Raw genomic sequence first — 19,187 nt, 5'->3', positions numbered from 1 at the left:
ATGCTTTCGGAATAGACAATATATACATACTCAAATAATTAAGGTTGCGGTTTGTACAGTGTCGAGGCTCTAAACAATTAAAATAAAGCACAACTTCAAATAGTGTCGAGAAATGTAGTTTCAATGTTATAAATTTTAGTAATAACTTTAAAATATATTTTCATCTTTAATTATAGAGCTTCAAAAATAGTGTAGATCGAGAAAATCAATGAAAATTTGAAAATCTTTAAAATTGACGGTCCAAAAATGCATTACAAGATGCATTATTTTCAAAACTTGAAATCCATTTTTTTTAATGTCCATGCATCTTGATGTCAAGATGATCAATTTGAGGATATTTGAGCATCAAAACAGCCTCTTCTAGTAAAATTTTTTAGGTGGACTTTAATTTGATTGTTTAAAACCTCAGCGCTACGTAAACTTTTTCCAGTAAGGGGTGTAGTTTGTATAAGGTTGACGCCCTAACAACCTAAACCATAAAAGTATGATAAATGTATTAGAATGAAAATCTTTATCTCTAATTATAAAGTTAAAGCCTAAAAAATAGTGTAGATCGAACAAATATATAAACACTACAAAATCTTGAAAATTGACAGTCTAGTAAATGTATTTCAATATGCACTATTTTCAATACTTGAAATCCATTTTTTCTCATGTCCATACATCTTGAGATTGAGACGTTCGATTTGAAGTTTTTTAAGTATTGAAAGATTCGAAACAACCTCTTTTGGTGAATTTTTTAGATGTGCCTTAATTTGATTATTTAGGGCCCTCCCCTTAAATGTGTCCAGAGGGCCAGCCTAACCCAGTTTACCCCAACCTTATCCTTATATTCTTTCTTCTTCTTCTACTTTTTTTTTTTTTTTCCTTCTTTTCATTTCTCTGCATAAATGGAATATAGGTCGGTTATGTAGTTTTAGAGGGATGAACATCGAGTATGATACATATTATAGGACGGTAGAAGACTTTTCTCTTGAAAATCACAGGAGGAGTGCATGTTAGCAATGTAATTAAGGATTGCACAATATAGGAACCGGTTTTCGACAACTTAAAGCGCGCCAACAAGGACTCGCCTGAGTAACTCAGGCTCGCCTGGGTGAATTTGGTGGTCAAGCTCGTGATTTAAAACAAATCTAAAAAATTAAAAAATTATTTGTAATATTTTTATATATTATTTATCATGTTGACAAAGATTAGGAAGTGTGTTAGCCATAAAAACTTATTTTTATATTTTTTCTTTTTTTTGGATAGTTCTATAATACGCCCAATCACAAATTAACTTTTTTTAAAAAAATCCATTTTTCCACTACTTTTTTTGTTTTGTTTATTTTAATTTAAACATAATTTTCATTTTTTTTTGAGATTTTTTTAACACTTTTTGATCTGGCCGAGATCTACCCAACTCGGGTTGAATTACTCGGACTTGGCTCGAGTTACTCGGCCTGGCCCAGGGCCCGATCATAGGGTAGTGTCGTGCTTTCCTACACTGATAGGGCCTTTCGTAAAAAGGTCATAATCACCCCTACTACTGTCATATACGAGTTGAGGTCCATCATTTCTCTACAAAAATTGTGAGAAATTTTTTCTCGGACATTAATTGCAATCAATGGTGTGCGTCTAGCAGCTGGATTATCCATTTGACAACTTGGAATAATAGTGGCCTTTGTGTACCAACGGTAAATAGTGATATTTTTGTACCAAATTATTGGGTACTCCACATGTCCTTATACGACTTAATTATATAAGAAAAGCTGCACCTAAATGTAAAAGGAAAAATATTTTTATACCTCATATTTTTAGGTTTTATTTCACAATAGACCCGAGGTTTTAAAAGATCTCTTAAAATATAAAAATTGTAGATTTTATTTATTCTAACCCTATGAGCTAATTTAAACCCATTTTTTTAGACCAAACAAATCTAAAAATACATGCTTTTTCTAAAAGCCATCATCCCAAACTTCTAGAGAGAGAGAAGGGTTTCATAAAAATGAGAGGTTACTGGAGGGAAAGAGATGGGTGTTTGGAGAAACACAGGAGGAGAGAGAAATAGATAAGTTTGGAGTATATAAGTGAAGAGATTGAATGATTGGGTTTATAAAGAGCATGTATTTTTCACATTTGTTTAGGTTGAAAAATAGGTTTAAAGTGGTAAGAAGATATCTTTTGAAACCTTAGGTTTATCGATAAATGAAACTTAAAAATAAGAGATATGGGGATATTTTCCAAAATTTAAAACATTGTAGAGGTAAGCATTAGAGACCCCCTCATCGGCTAATAGAACTAACAATCGGGTTGGGTTGACCTGCCGATCCAAACTTGGTTAAGGTGTGGACCCTGCAGGCGGGTTCAGGTCGATTAGCTTGGGCACAATTAGCATTCGGGTCGATCGGGGTCGAAGTAGACTCAGCCTAGACCCCACCTAGATATATTTGCAGATTGGGTCCAAGTCCTCCCAAATCAATTCGGAAGGGGTCCAGGTTGGGAAAATTCTAGATCCAGTTGGATCAGGGTTAGGGTCGCCGTCCCAAAGGTGGGTTTTTGGGTTAGGTCCAAGATCCAGACCTGGACCGTTCCCACTCTTATTGGCTAAGCTATCTGCACTTTTCATTCTGGTTGAAAGAGACAACCAACCCTCTGGAGATGTCTTTTTAGCATTGAATGAGGCGACTAGTATGGCCCCCTGCCTTATTCATTAAGATTGCAGAGTGGGTCACTGGACTTCGTATGAATGTTCATGTAGACCTTGGCTCTTAATGCCATGAACTTGGAGTAATAGAGCTGTCCAAACCCCATTTCCCAACGTCAACATATTCAAAAAAGTAACTTGGACAATTAGTGAGTGTGTAGAAGAGGGATGCTTGGTGATGCATAAATAGAGAGGAAGAAGACCAACTCAACTTGCAGGAATACCTGTTGAAAGATGAATGGCGATGCACATGCTGCCCATGCATGCACATATGTAAAATCACTGAAGATAAGTGCCGCAATTTATTTCATGCACACAATACAGGAATGCATTGTTAAAATGGCGAGGTACCACAATATAAGGTCTTGAGTTCTACTCCTACTAAGTTTCAAATAAAAATTTTAGGAAAATATATCAAATTACACGGTTTTGCTCGTATCTTTTGTTTCAATTTCAAAATACCCATAAAATAATATACGGTCTTAAGTTGGAATAGTTGCAAAAAAGGTAAATTACTAGATATTTCATCCCTTATGGCTATTTCAATAAATTTTGTTAAATTTTCAAATAAGAAAGTACATGAAAAGTTATATGCTGCATACTAAAATGTATTCCCTACACTAGAAAGTTTTCATAACTCTTACTATAGACCTCTAGTGGTATTTTGGTTGTGTTATTATTTAAAAAATTTGAACTTATGAAATAATTGATACCAATCATAAAAAATCACTAATATGAATTGAAATCACCTGAGTCAAATCAAGAATGGGATGTGGTGATTCTCACTCAAGGAACCTTGGAGCCACCATGGTTTTTTTAGTTTTATTTTATTTCTTCTTTGTTATCCATGTGCTAATCCGATTTAGGGACTAGATGAATCGAAATCGAAACCTAGCGATTCATCATTATCGTCAAAGCCTTTTCTCAACTAATTGAGGTTGACTACATGAATTCTGGTTTATCATTCTACGCTATTAAAGTAAAATATTATGAACTTTTCTACCATCCATTTGCCACTTAGGCGAAAGAATAGAGTTACTCATTTCTATCGCCAAAAAGGGTCCTCCAGGTCATGCTGTAGGTTTGAACTTTGGAACATTAAATTTTGTTTCCCTAGGCGAGAAAATTTTCATGGCGTTGGTATAGAAATTGAGTAGTTTTTTAGTTATTTTACTATTTCAAAACTTTAATATTCAAAAAATTGATACCAATGACAAGGAAGTTATCAATATGTTTTGAAATCACCCAAGTCTGATCAGGATTGGGAAGTGGAAGATTCTGTATCAAGGAACCTCGGTATCATCCTGGTTTTTTTAGTTTAGTTTTATTTATTTATTTATTTATTTTTCATGTGCCAGTCCAACCTGAGGACTAGGCAAGTTAGAATTTATTTTAACAATGTTTGTTGAGATGTACTCTAAATTATACTTATCAAGACTGGACCGGATTGGCAAGACTGATAGGCCGCGCCGCTAACCAATGCCTTGACTATTTTGACAAAAAGTAAAAATCGTGTTTGATAGAAAACACGACAAAGAAGTATTTGATTAGTTTTGGCTAATCAAATTAGCCGGCATTGATTGGTTTGATTGGCTAAATAAAAATAGATAATTATTATATTTTATATTTTTAACTTTTTTTTTTTTTACTTTTTTAAAAAATTAGTCCAATTAATTCAACTAATAGTTGGATAGATTTTGACCGGTCGACCCCTCGCCTAGAGCTAGACAGATTGTGATACCATTGCTATGAGCAAAGAGGCACTTTTGTCACTTTGGTGGTTCGAAAATAATTCAGATCCATACCACAACGCATATTAGGTGGCTTTTTGTCATCAACAAAAAAAATATGGCTTAGGGGGGTTCAAATTCACCACGGGACATTTTGTAGTCCAAAATTCAAAACCACCAAATTCCAAGTCAGGGGCTTTTCTGTCATTTCAGAAAACTTGGGACTTGTTTGTCAAACACGTAAAAGTTAGAGGCAATACAGTTTCTTCCTTGTGATCGATTTATAGTCGACGAAGTCCCTGCTCCCTTTTTCTTTCTCGGGACCCTAAAAAATCTTTTACATGTTCTCCTAGGGTTTTTCTAGGGTTTCTTTTGATCCATCTTTTCAGCTAAACCCTAGGGTTCTGAACTCTTTCTCCTTCGGTTTTTTAGGGTTTCAGTATCAGGGCTTCTTTCTAGGGTTTGGTTTAGCTTCTTTGGGTTCTAGGCTTCGTGGCCTCTGGTCTTTTAGGGTTTCTTTTTAAACCAGGTTTTGATCTTTAAGTGCCATGGATCCAGTAGAGCCACCTCGCAAGAAGCCCAGAGGTGATGCTTCAAGCAATGGCAATGGAGGATTTAAGCGGTCTAATCAACATTTTGGAGCTTATACTGGTACATTTTGCTTGAGCCAGTCCCTGAATTAAGTTCTATTTATTTGTTCTTTGGTTATTAGATTTGCTCCTTTTCTTGGTGGTTCTTTTTTTGTATTTTTTCTGTCTTTCTTCTATTTCCTTGTTTGCATTTATTAGTGGAGAAACATACCAGACGATTTAAGCATGATTCTTGAGATCCGAGTTCTTCATAGAACTCATATGAAATTGGCTCTTTTCTTTTATTTATTTTTTTATTTCTTCGGTAGGGTCATGTTTATGTGTTTGGGCTCATATAGTCAGGATGGTTGTGATTTGATTGTTGCATGAATATTCATAACATTAATGTTGGAAGTATGGGGAACTTTAGAGCTTTGTAAATATATAGACGAGTAGGTATTGTTATTTAAAAGTTTTCCTCTCAATTTTCTATTCTCTCTCTCTCTCTGATTCTCTCTCTGCCTTTGTGTTCTTTGTTTAGAAGTAGTTATTATTATTTAAAAAATTTTCCCTCAATTTTCTACTCTCTCTCTCTTTCCCTCCCCCCCCCTCCCCATGTCTTTGTGCTCTTTGTTTGGAGTGTTCCATAAATTTGAGTAAATCATGTTTTTTATATGTCAGTCATTATCAATCAAACAAAATTAACTGACTTATGAAATGCTTTATAAAATATTGATAGGGGCCATTTGACTCTAATATACCGCAACCCAAGTTTTAGGTTCGTTTCATTTTCCCTTGAAGGGGATATTTAGTTTACTTTGTTGTTCCCTTACCAGCTAGAGAGGTTTATTTAATTCTATGACATACATAAGTGCAATTGAACTTTAAGTTCAATGTCCTGAATATGTTGACATGCTTTCCAGACTTGGGGCTTACCTGAGTAATGTATCAAGTTGTGCATAAGCACAAGTTTTTAAGTATGAGTGTTTAAATACTAGAATGATGTGACAATCAACAAAAATATTGAAATGCATAAAAATCATCTGAAAAGTTACCTTAGGTAGTGAATGTAGGAAGTGGGAGGATGTAAGAAGGAAATAACTCATAGAAAGACGAATACGTTTTATATAGACAGAAAATTATTAGCATCAAGCTATATACTAGGAAGTTTTTTTTCAACAAAGTCTATCAACAAGGAAGTTCCCAATAAGGTTGTAAGTTTTTGACTGGTGAATACAAACTCACTCCAAGTAGGAAAAACTTGCCTTATACTCTCTTAATGGGCTAGTTTATAACTGAGCAATATATCTGGGTTTTTGCTTATACATGTTTTTTAGTGTTATTTTGGCATATATGTGGTGCTTTCCAATGCAGTAAGATTGTTGTAACATGTAAACATTAGGGTCTGAAACTCTGAATGCCATTACAAGCACTTTATGTTTTTTTTTTTTTTTTCTCCCTTTTTGATACCACAGACAATTTTTGAAAAGCTCACCGAGATTTTACCATGACTGAGTCGGTAACTGAGTCTTGAGTTTTGGAACATATGCTTGGCAACCTGAATTTATAAAACTCCAAATAAAAAACGTGTCTCTAATTACATTAGCGTGTATAGCTTGAAGAAATACATCAGTGCTGTGTCATGCAAATCGCAAAATAACTGAAAATAGTGCACTCTTATGTAATATTCTTTGTGCCTTGGGGTAATGAATTGATGAAATTTTCTCGGTCACACTATGTGATAGAAATATTTTAGGAATCTGCTGTGTTATTTGGTTTATGCATTATGTATGTTGAGTGAGATTGTTTTGTTATTTTCTCTAGTGACTCATCGGCAGCATGTTGTGCAAAATCGGAACATGTTGTTGATAACTGGTTTTTCATTTTTATAAAGAGACAATTTTTTTTCTTTCGGTCTATGGTTTTGTCAAACAAACCTCCTTTGATTTCCTTGATGTGGACGACGCAAAGACATTAAATCTGTATATGGTTGTTAATTTTCACTATTTACTCAAAAGATAAATGCCATTAATGCACTTTCTGTTCGTTTTAATTATAAAAACTCGAGAAGTTCATTTGAATTTAACTGAACAGAAATAATTAATGTTATGTAACAGAAAAGGAGACTGGTTTAGGAAGCAAATCAAAGCCATGCACCAAGTTTTTCAGGTTGTAATCTGAACTGATAAATACTGTAAATGCCAATCTCATTTCATGCATAAATATTTGTGAATTTATTAAGGCATTTTCATTCACAAGTTTTACAAGCGAAGACCCTACTATCAAATCTAATGAATTGGTCGTATAAGTTGTGATACAGGTTGAGCTGCGTGTTCCTATAATCAAGATAATAAAGAACAGGGTTGAGTTTCCAGTATACACATGGATATAAACACTTCCATTGCCATCCATACATAACTTGAAAGAAGATGTTCAGGAGCTTGCAGGATCTCCTGTAAATGAGGGTTGCATTATCTATGTTCTGTCTTGACTTAGTTCTTTTTTTTTTAACTGAATTTTTTTCTTGATTCAAGTAATTAACTAGAAATACCAGTCATAATATTGGTAAAGATTGGCTTAATCATTAGGACTTGGTATATATTGTAGTTGTTTATTTTATAAAATTTGATTCCTTATCTTATTCGTGGAGTCTATTGAATGAAAATTGCAACATCTGTCAATGTCCTACACAATAGTGAATTCTTGGTTCTATGTTTTTGAAAATGCTTGGTGATTTTTTTACTGAATTTTTTTCTTGATTCAAGTAATCAACTGGAAATACCAGTCATAAAATTGGTAAGGAATGGCTTAATCATTAGAACTTGGTATATATTGTAGTTGTTTATTTTATAAAATTATATTCCTTAAATTATTCGTGGAGTCTGTTGAATGATAATCGCAACATCTGTCGATGCCCTTCACAATAGTGAATTCCTGGTTCTATGTTTTTTAAAATCCATAGTGATTTTCTTTTATAAGGTAAGGAGCAGGTTTTGAATGTCACATTTAGATTTTTTTTTTTTTTTAGATTTTGCAATTTTAATGGAATGGTATTACTTGTTCTTCCATTTATCCTACATTTAAAATATCTCTTGTTCATTTATTTAATGTTAATCAAGTCTTTCTGAAATTAGAGACATATGAATGTTTCTACACCATAATTAAATTAAGGGTGCAGTTGGCATACGGATGCATCCGCAGCTGTAGAGGTAAGGTGCACCTTCAAATTTTATCATGGTATATAATTTTGATGTAAAATGTTCTTAGGATTATCTCAAAATCTATTTTTATATCTAATTATAAAATTTTAAATTTCAAAATTGGTTAAAATCAAGTAGATCTATTAACATATGTAAATCTTGAAAATGGACGGTGTAGATAATATATCGTAAAATGCACTATTTCTGAGACTTAAAATCTTTTTATTTTTCATGGTCATACATCTCGATGTCGAGATGATCAATCAAAGGGTTTTTCAACATTAAAACTACCTTTTCCGATGAATTTTTGAGGTGCATCTGTAGTTCTGCATTATAAGGTTGCATCCTTATATGAACTTTTTCCTTAAATTAAACACTCCTATTAGTTAATTATGTCAAGGAGATGTCATCGCTCTGAGTTCAGGTCTTTCAAAAGAAAGTAGGTAAACCTATATGCGTCTTCTTCTTTTTAATGTATTTTGGTTTTTATAGCACAGATTTAGTTTTACAGATTTTAGAATCTATTAATGATATATTGGGCTACGCCTTTGAACTAGTACTTTAGCATGGCTTCTTGATGAGGCTTTGACTCAGTTTTGGCTGGTTTCTACTGGCTAAGGGTCACTAGTAGTCTTAGTGGAAAAATCAGATTGCATTACTTGGATGAGATATATGGGATTTCGGTCTATAATCGTTGTTTCCTTTGTTCACATCCTTAGATATGTGAACCAGTTGCTGATTCCTTGAATAAGATAGGTGGCATCTTGAGATGAACTAACCTTTTAGAAAACCACCAAGTGAATACTTGCTGTGCATTCATATGCTTTCTTATTCTTTAATATTTGTTTTTACATGTGCCATCTTTCCACATTCCTTCCTAACTCTCTAATATTTCTGTAGCATGGATTCCTTTCTTAAGCTCAAGAGCCTCTTTCAAGGTTTTCTTAAATCTCCAAAACCCTATATGATGCATCCCTCTTTTTATAATGGTTCCTTACTCTATCAGGAGGTCCTCCTTGTTCACTTTGACCTCTTTACTCACCTTTTATTGAGTGCATGAGAAATTAGGTGGACTCTACTGTACATAGCTGTAACTTGAGGGGCTGCAATGTAATTCACAGTCAATAATTTAATTTTATTCTTACCAAGAAAACCACTTTCAAGTTCATTTGTTGGTATGGGAGGAGTATAAAATTTAAGGTGGATGAGTGGCTTGGATGATGATAATCACAGAAACAACCTAGGTTAGATGCCGGTATCAGTTATAGAGCAACTAAAGAGATTACAACTGAGATTCCAGTCAATAATTTTAATTTCATTTGGTGGTTCATGAGGAGTGTTAATGTAAGGTGGAGGAGTATCTTATGATATGTGACAAATTGACGATTAATGGAAGCAATCTTGTGGCCAAAGTAGCATTGAAGATGGTGCACCGCAGTAAGTCAGATATGAGGTTCAAGCAAAGCAAGATTAAAGATATGGTTGAGTGGTATAGGAGGTTCTAGGAGGAAGTGAGTGATATGTTTTTAAGTGGTCGTCCGGCATGGTTTGCAAGGCTTAGGAGGGACTTGAGAAAAGAGAAGAGGGAGGACGAAGGGAGGGGGGGGTTGTGTAATTTTGGAATTAGTCAGTCTTTGGGAAGGTGGGAGGAAATTTTTGTTCAAAACAATAAGGTATTGATAGAAGGATTTAAATTTAGGAACTTTGTTATCTTTTCGGTAAAGTACTTCTATAGAATGCCTTACTTTGGTGACCATGGACCTTGATGTGATAGTTTCTTTCTTTCCTAGAAGTGGCAAATTTTGGTGACCACAATTGAGCATAAAATAGTGACAAGCATTCACCTTCTAAACATGGATTTTTAGCATCCAATCTGTGTCATGTGCAAGGACATGAAAGAGGCTAGGATTCCCTTGTTATTTGATCCTCATAGGCCTCATGGGGCATATCTGGGTCTATTTTTGGGACACTTGAGTGCTGCCAAAGTGCCTTAAGGCGTTTTATTCTTGCAAAATTACTAAATCCCACGAGTTGAATGTTCTCCATATAACACCCCCCGTTTAGAAGTCCCACACACCCATTATCCTAAAATATTGTTTTTCAACTGGCCCCATGTTTTTGAACATACCCTTATTAATGGCTCTTACAAAGTTAAAATAAATATTTATATCTCCCCATTTCTGTTGTTTTCCCTCTCTTCTCTCCCCTCCTTACCCCCACCCAACCTCTTCTTCCTTTTATTCTCTCGGGGTCTATGTTCCCCCAATCTTGTTAATGGGTAAGTTGATGCAGCACTAGATGATGTTCCATTACTTGTCGTTACTGGTCAGTTTCCTCCAAGGATAGAAACTAATGCTTTTCAAGAAACACCCATTGTTGAGGTGACAAGAGTCCAGGTCTATATCTTGTTCTTAATATTGATGATATTCCTAGGTTCTTCGAAGAGTGATTGGAACACAATTATCTTGTTCTTAATATCGATGATATTCCTAGGTTGTTGGAGAAGCTTTCTTTCTAGCTTCATCAGGTCGACCTGACCCTTTGTTAATTGATGTGCGTAAAGATGTTTGACAACAAACGTTGGTGGCTAATTGGTATTAACCCATGAAATTTCATGGGTATATCAATTGATTATCGAAAAATCCTAAGATTTCAAAGCTTGAATACGTTTGACAATTGATTTTGGGATCGAAAGGGCCTGTTTTTTATGTTGTGGGGTGGCTGTTTGAATGCTAGTGAGGAGTTGATGAGGTTTATTGAGCTAACTGGGATATCAGATACCAGTTGCTAGTACTTAATTGTGTTTGGGATCGTATTCATGTTCAGATGATCTCAGCTTGCATATATTAGTATGCATGGTATGTAACTACTGTTTATGTATGTTATGCTGTTGATAAAGATGATTGGTTATTGTCTTTTGGATTTAGATTGATGATCGAGTGACTGAAAAAATGGTTAACCTCTGGTCAACACCAAATGTGGTATGCACAATTGTATGAGTATTAAAGGCCAAGTGAATGGCTGACCTCTGGTGGTTTGGGTGCAATGGATTAGGGGGAAAGGGGAAAGAGAGAGCGAGAAATATGAATATGAATGGGAAGGTAGGCTTAGAGAGAGAAAAGTGGGAAAGAGAGAGAGAGAAATAGCAATATTTATTTTGACTTTGTAAAAGCCCTTAATAAGGGTATTTTAGTAAAACAAGTTAGGCTGAAAAGTACCCTAGGGTCGGTGAAAAAAAGAAGTATTTCAGGGTAATGGGTGCGAGGGACTTTTCAACAACAGGCGTTACATGGAGAACATTCAACCTGGGGAGGATTTAGTAATTTCCCCTTCTTCTTTCGTAATAGCTTGCAGAGCCTCCTTTTGGGGAAGTGGTGCATGACTATTAATTAGAGTTTGTTAGATAAGGAATATTCGAAGTTAAGCTGATAGTGGTTCGATAACGATTGCACTCCAAATCTCAAGATGACTCATCTCCCACCCCTAATAACCTCAATCTTTTTAAATTAACTCATTTCACAAGTACCAGTTCTTATTGAGGTACTTGGGGATTAATAAATGGGAAAGAAAGAAATTTGTGTGAAAGAAATTTTAATACTATTATCACCACGTGCTGCTCAATGACCTCCCTTTTTGTTGTCTATGTCATTGTACAATAATGTCAATCATAATAACTAACTACTATAATAACTAATCACAAAGTAGTTAGATTCTCCTCTCTATCCTCTTGAGCCATTGAAAAGGCCATTTAGCAAACTGGTTGCTCAAAATAGAGTAGTAGTCCGACAAAAACCAGGTACATGGTCACCATCTCTGTCTAGTTCCAAACCCTCTCCCGTGCCAGCATGTTGTCTAAAAGAAGCTTTGCCCACATTGTCATAAGCTTTCTACCTGTTAACCTCACGTAGATATGTGGCCTCCACTGTCTTTATTTGAAATGTTTCTATGTCATGGCCCAATCCAAGAATTGCTCCTCTGACAAAGGAACCTGGCAGGGGAACCTACTCTCTCTCTCTCTCTCTCTCTCTCGATCTCTCTCGATCTCTCTCTCTCTCTTGCTCGGTTTGGCCTACATTTTTCATTAGTCCATATACTTCTGTTTCCAACCCAATATCCTCCTGCCTAATAGCATTCGCTACTCTGACCAACTTGCGTCTCTTCTCCTTAGACAATTCTGTCTAAGGAGCCCTTCTCCTTCGCTAGGTGTCTGTCTTACGTATCTGTGATTATTAAGAAAAGAATCTGTGATGCGTTTTGTCTCCTCTTCTGCTGGGTATCCTGCCATATGAACTTGCAATTGCTTCTTGATCTATCATAGGTCCCTCCAGTTTGGCATTGTGTATGCACTTTGACATGTGTGTGTGTATGTTTTTTTTTGGGGGCATTTTAGGACCAGACTTCGTTCTAGCCTATTTTACCTCAAAGTCTTATATCTACTCCCAGTGATTGCTTAGAAATAACTTCTGCTCCTGTATGTGTCATTCTTCCTCCGTATGCCTGTTGATATACGTGAACCTTGCCCCAAATCAGGGAAGCAATTCAAATAAGGGATTGCCCCCTCCCCCCAAAACAAGTGCTGAAGAGATATTCTTGCGAGGAAAGTTATCCTTTATGACGTGAATTTATTTACTTCTTGAGTATTTTTTTAACTCCCATTTTTTCTTCAAAAAAAAAAGGAAAAAAAGGTTTAACAAACATAAAATTTTAACATTCTCAAAAAAAAAGAAGTAAATTTATTTACAAAAGGAAACCAAGAATAATTTCTTCTTTTTTTTTTTCTATTTCTCAATTCTATTTTTATTTTATGTTTCATATTTTTTTGTGCTTTTCTTCAACTTCATCATTCGTATAACCTTCCCTATGTTGTCTTATTCACCATTTTTCTCATATTCACTCTCTATACCTTCCTTTGCTTTCGATTCGTGTTCTAGTCATGTGAACCATTACGTCCAGAGCATGCCATTAGCATATGGCTCAAAGTTGGAAGCGAGACGAATTTTCTGGTGGAAATTAAAAAAAGGAATTTGCCCATTAAATTTTGTGAATTTGAATTTTAACTTCGGATAAACCCTGTATTGCTCTGCTGAGTGCTGCCTAGATGAAAAAAATTGGTAGTGATTATTGTTCAAAAAACCATTGGTAGTTATTTTCGTTTTTTTGAACGTTAAGTGTTAGTAGTTTTCAAGAAGGATTAGCACTGGAGGAATGGAAACTGAGACTGGTAGCTGAGTTACAATTGGTGCTACCACCTTGACCTCAACCCCATTCCTCATCGGGTCTTTATAAATACATGGTTGCCTTTGTTTGTTACCCTTTTACTAACCTATCTTTCACGTCTTGGACATACCGTTTGTCCACTCAGTGAAAGGTGTTAAACTTTTCCCCACTTTTTTCTTCTCCTTTTTCCATGCCTTCATTTGTTTCTGATTTGTGTTCTAGTCATGTGAAGCACTACATCCAGAGCATAACATATGATTTGTTTCAAAGTTGCACTTGAGACAAATTTTATAGTGGAAAATTAGAAATGAATTTGAGCCTTGTAATTTGATGTGAATTTGAATTTTAATTAAGCACAATATAGAACACATCACCTTAAAAACTGGGGTGTGATTTGTATAGGTAATAACCATAAACATTCCAAGTAAGGCACACCTCTAAAGTTCATCGAAAGATGTAACTTTGGTGTCAGAAATTTCAGTGATTACCTGAAAAATCTACTTCACATCTAAATATGAAATTTAAAACTCAAAAAATGGTATATAGATCGAGCAGACCTACAGACATAAAAATCTTGAGAATGGTTGATCGCGATATTTACTAGATGTGCGCTTTATGGGACTTTAAAATCTTTTTTCGTCCCCTCATCTGTACATCTAGAGGTCGAGATGATCAATTAGAGGGTTTTCTAGCATCAGAACAACCTTTTTAAATGGATTTTTGAGACATGCCTTTTTCTACAGTATAAGGTTGCAATCCTTCCCCTCTGGTTTACTGTGCTGAAGGGTGCTGCATAAATAGAAAATGTTGGCAGTGATTATTGTCATGAAAAAAAGGAAAGCTGGTTGGGGATTCGTGGGTCTTCATAAATACATGTTTGCTTTCATGTGTTGCCCTTGCTATGGACCTACCTTCAACCTCTTATACGTACCATTGTCCACCTGGTGAATGTCAGATCCATTTTCCTTCAGAAATTTATACATTTAGAGATTGGTCTGTTATGCCTGTCCAACCCATGATAAATGTTATACACTTTCAAAGAAAAACCCATGATAAATGTTATAATAAATTGGAAACTCCGTATTTAGCCGACGTTTTGGTCTATGATAGTATGATATAGCAAATTATAAAAAATGGTAAGAAACTTAGTTGCGCACAATGGCCATTGTGAATGCACCTGAGCTTGATTTTTGCTATATTATTTATAGTATTTTAATGTTGTTTAGGCTTAATAACACCAGTAATATTGATTCAGTTCATCTATGCCATGGTCCAGTTCTTCTTTACTAGTTTGTTTGCATGCATTAGATATGCCACTATGTGGGAGTCGCCCTATGGGCGAGGCCGACTAACCCATGTTGTGTGTACAACTTGGGGTATGTAAGAAAATTTCAAAAAATTCAAAAAATTCAAAAAATTGTGAAAAATTTGGGATTGTTCTATAAATTTTGTATATGATTTGGATGTCTTTGGCAAACATTGGTGAGTGTTTTGGTTGTAATCCCTGTTTTTATATATCCCCTCTTTTTTGGATCTTTTAAAATGCCCCCAATTATAAATCAGTTGTTATTTTTAAATCTATTTTTTCTAACGTCTTTAAAGATATTTGGACTTTCTAAGGTAGTTGTTGGTTTTATTTCATTTTCATTTTTACGACCTTCTTATTTTCTCTTTTTTTTTTTTTTTTTTTTTAAATTTCTTATTTTTAAAAATTTATCTAGGGGTTTTGGTCCTGTAGCCCTTGGCCGATGTGAGTTCCTAAGTACTGAGATATACAATGGAGTAACTAGGACATTAATTTAAGAAAAAGCTCAGTCAGGTTTGGCTTTTTTTGGTACAAACTCCAAGGGTTTGAGCACTTGATTCCCCCTCCAAACCTGATACGTCTACCACCAAGCTGAAGTGTTAGGGACTAACTAGGACATTTTTGCCCCATTACTTTCTTGTGATCTACTAAGATTATCCAATGTTAGTCTGTAAGAGGTGATTGTGCAGTCGAGAGGTAAGTTGTTAGAGCACTTTGGCAAATACAGATACTTTGAATCGTGTATAATCTGCCAAAATTCTTGTTGCTCATCATGGGTTTATGTGTCTTACCATTGACATGAATTACTTTAGGGTCTCACTGTTTTGTAGTACGGTTGTCCTTCATCCATCTTACCTTGTCATGATAATATCAAACTGAGATTTCCCCATATTGTATTTTGTTTACTAGTCATCGTTAATTTAGATGCTAACAATATCTCATGGATCTTGTAGGTGTAATTTTGGTCGTACCTCTGGTTTGCTTACTATTTTCTCAACAAAACTTAGGCAGTCTTTCTATTTAGCTATAATCACGATTTATTTGGTTATGCTGGTTGATCTTGTTATTTGGTCAATTTGTCTTGGCTGCAATTGTTTATTTGGGATTATGTCAATTTGTCATACACTAGCATGTGAAGCCCAGAACAGACTTTTTACCATCTATCAATTTACTGAGAAAGCCATGTGTGGGTTTCAAGCTCTCTAAATAAGATTGAAACATGATCTAAACTGTTGAGTATCCAAATGATTGAAGTTTCACAGCAGTGAATCATGAGATGGCATTGCAGCCTAGTTAGGTTACCATTTAGAACAAGTGTTATGATTTGAGGGCTTAGTATTTCAATTAAGGTGGAGGAATGAGGATGGCCAAATGAATGTTTCGGTATTTCAGAGTGATTATGTGATGTGCTTCTTTATGCTGCCCCCAACCACCTAAGTTGATCATACCGTGTTGTTCATATCTTGACTTTATGGGTACCAACTTTCAGTGGAGGATTCACATTTACTATTTTGGTGAAAGAACTAATGGCGTGCCAAAATGTTGATGTTATAGAAGAACTCAAAATGGAAAAGAGTAATGTTGTACAGTTATTCTGAGAAATGTAACATAGAGAAGGTTTCTACATGGCCTATTAAATTTGTGCGCGTTTGAAAGCCTAATCATCTTATGAAGCTATTGAATGGAATTAATCTCTGTTTTGAATTAATAAAGGATTGTGTTGGGATGTAATTTAGGAGTCTCAAAAAAGTCAACAGTTCATATTGGATGGAGCAAATTGAGAATATGTGATGATCGACCTGAGGATCTTTTGCATATGGAAAAAAGAAAAAATGGAGCAAAAGGTTTGAAGTTGCTGCCTTGTGGGATGATTCATGTCTGAAATATATCTTTAAAGTTCCAACCTGCAATAAGGTTAACCAGAATTAGCATATTTAGGAAAAAACATAATGAATTAAGGAAAGCTGAAAATAGATATTTGTCAGGGCAGATGTTTCATTTGCTGTAAAATCTTGTAATGGAAGTGCATCTTTGTCGCTTGGGAATCCTAAAGGTCAATCAAAGATTTTTGCAAATGGGGAATTTCTAGCACGTCATTTTGATGGGTAATAGATGTATTCAATTGCCATGCCTCAAAATGATTCCTCCAGCAACTCTCACCGTATTGCTTTTTTTTTTAAATTAAAAAGAAGAAGAAGAAGAAGAAGAATAAAGAAAACGTTTCTTACGCAACAAATTTTGTGTTATCTCTTGTGTCTTATTTGTGTGCATGGTAATGGTTATGAAATTTAGTAGTCCTCCAATATTTCTGGTGTCTAGTATATTTTATTCTTATTTGAATCATTAGATATTTCTGGGATCTTACAACGATGAATGGCATAAGTGGTCTTTATGACGTTGTATCCATGGAATTCTCGTCTTCTAAATGTAATGTTAAAATGCATAGACAGTAAACAGTCAGTGCTAGGAAGTAGGAACCCTGAAACCTAGTTCTTCCCTTTCCAAACACTTACACATTTACGACACCATATCTTTTTTGTGCTTTCTGTTGAACTGATTGATTTGAGTCCTTGTTGATATCTTGTTGGTTCTAATGTTGAGGACACACCCATCCTCGTAAAACACACACCCACATTTGCAAGTGTCTAAACACACATATGTGGCTGTGCCCACCCAACCACCCCGCACCCCTCTACCCCCTTTCCCCCGCTGTGCCCACCCAACCACTCCGCACCCCTCTACCCCCTTTCCTCCCCGTGCCTGCACACACACACTGAGAGAGAGAGAGAGAGAGAGAGAGAGAGAGAGAGAGAGAGAGAGATGTGCACCCACTGATCCTACATTGTTTTTGCCATAAAATGTGAGTTAACATCGATTCGTCTCTGTTACTTTTTGCAGCACAACTGGTTGCCCCTTCGGCGAGTCGTGTCATTTCCTCCACTATGTACCCGGTGTGAATGTGGTAGCCCAGCTTCGCCAAACCCTAGGGGGCCCACTCGCCCCCTCTCGCTTTGGCACTGGGCCTCCTGACCCACAAGCCCTAGGCCCGATTAAGTCACGAATGTGTGCTAATTTCAACACCCCTGAAGGTTGTCGCTTTGGTGAAAAATGCCATTTTGCTCACAGTGAACGTGAGCTCAACCGACCTCCCCTTGGAGCAAGCCCAACGGGCCGTAGGTTTGAGCCCTCAGGTCTAGGGTTCGGTGCCTCTGCCAATGCCAAGATCAGTGTAGATGCGTCCCTTGCCGGTGCCATTATTGGGAAAGGCGGCGTTAACTCGAAACACATATGTCGGGTTACTGGTGCTAAGCTTGCCATTAGGGAGCATGAGAGTGACCCTAACCTTAGAAATATTGAATTGGAAGGGAGCTTTGATCAGATTAATCAGGCTAGTGTGATGGTTAGAGAGTTGATTGCTAGTGTTGGAGGACCTGGTGGTGGTGGTGCTCCTGCTGGGGCTATGGCGAAGGGGTTTGGAGGTGGAGGTGGAGGTGGAGGTGGAGGTGGAGGTGGAGGTGGAGGTGGGGGTGGGGGTGGAAACAATTATAAGACCAAGCTTTGCGAGAATTTTGCCAAGGGTTCATGCACCTTTGGTGATCGGTGCCACTTTGCACATGGTGCATCAGAGCTGCGAAAGCAGGTATGAGGGGAACCTCTCCCTCTCCCTGGGTATGCTGGGTTTGAGCCATGAAGCATCTTCGGAATTTTGGGCTTGAACCTACCTCTCTCACTCCTTGGGCTGGAGACGTTTTAGTTTTCTTTGTTGCTTTATGGGGATTGGGTGAGGAGTGAGTTGCGGTATGTAATGGCCGATGTTGGGTTCCTCACTTTTATCTCATGCATTTTCCTGTGTTGTCTGGTTTTTTAATTTGTTTCATTTCCGTTTTGGAGAAGAGGTATTAACTGGGCCTGGAGGGTATCTTGGGCCTCATTTTAACTTAAGGGAACTGTAGCAACTGTAAGCTTTCTTAACATGTTTTAGCTAGATTGTGGTACATTGTCCTGGACATGGTCTTCTCTTTCCCTCCCTCTATATTATATTGTGGTTCATTATCCTGGATGTCTGCCCTCCAACCCCACCCCACTCCTCTCTCTCTCTTAGATTGTGGCTCATTATCTTGGACATGGTCTCTCTCTTTAGATTGTGGCTGTATATTGGGTTTTATTTTGGGACACGGTTTTCGGGAGTCCTGAAGGAAATATTTGGACCGTTAGTTTGAACTTGTTCGCATCGATGGATGTTTTATACATGATTTGTGGAACAATGATTTGTTTTTCTTTTTTAGTCAATTTCTTTCTTAAATAAAGAATGATTTGGCCCGTCGAATTGTAATGAGAGTTGGATGGGTGTGGATTATTGAAAAACGTTTTGAGAATTTCGTTGTCCCTCGAGCTTTGGCCAGGTGCTCTTGATTTGGGAGGGAGTTGTTCAAAGGTAGTCACTTTGAATTCATGTAGTTTTTCCCAAATATCCATACA

General features: G+C 36.3%; 1 protein-coding gene and 1 pseudogene across 3 annotated transcripts; both read left to right on the top strand.

The window, feature by feature from the left end:
* Positions 1-4,728: 4,728 nt before the first annotated feature.
* On the top strand, positions 4,729-18,761 carry LOC18439786 (zinc finger CCCH domain-containing protein 14). 2 transcript variants are annotated; one of them, XM_006849944.4, is made up of 3 exons: positions 4,729-5,067; positions 7,103-7,154; positions 17,607-18,761. In XM_006849944.4, the coding sequence occupies exons 1-3, from the start codon at positions 4,965-4,967 to the stop codon at positions 18,352-18,354; spliced, it is 903 nt and encodes a 300-aa protein (XP_006850007.1). In that variant the 5' UTR covers positions 4,729-4,964; the 3' UTR covers positions 18,355-18,761. The 2 variants fall into 2 exon arrangements, with proteins under 2 accessions (XP_006850007.1, XP_088718983.1); XM_088862857.1 differs by lacking the exon at positions 7,103-7,154.
* LOC148782683 (acetolactate synthase, chloroplastic-like) lies at positions 10,650-14,207 on the top strand (annotated as a pseudogene). The gene has a single exon (XR_016052189.1). The product of XR_016052189.1 is annotated as an acetolactate synthase, chloroplastic-like (transcript).
* Positions 18,762-19,187: the final 426 nt, after the last annotated feature.

Source organism: Amborella trichopoda, chromosome 3 (genome assembly GCF_054954075.1).
Source record: "Amborella trichopoda isolate Santa Cruz 75 chromosome 3, AtrichopodaSantaCruz75HAP2 v2.0, whole genome shotgun sequence".
NCBI lineage: Eukaryota > Viridiplantae > Streptophyta > Magnoliopsida > Amborellales > Amborellaceae > Amborella > Amborella trichopoda.
This window is presented reverse-complemented; position numbering and strand designations above follow the sequence as displayed.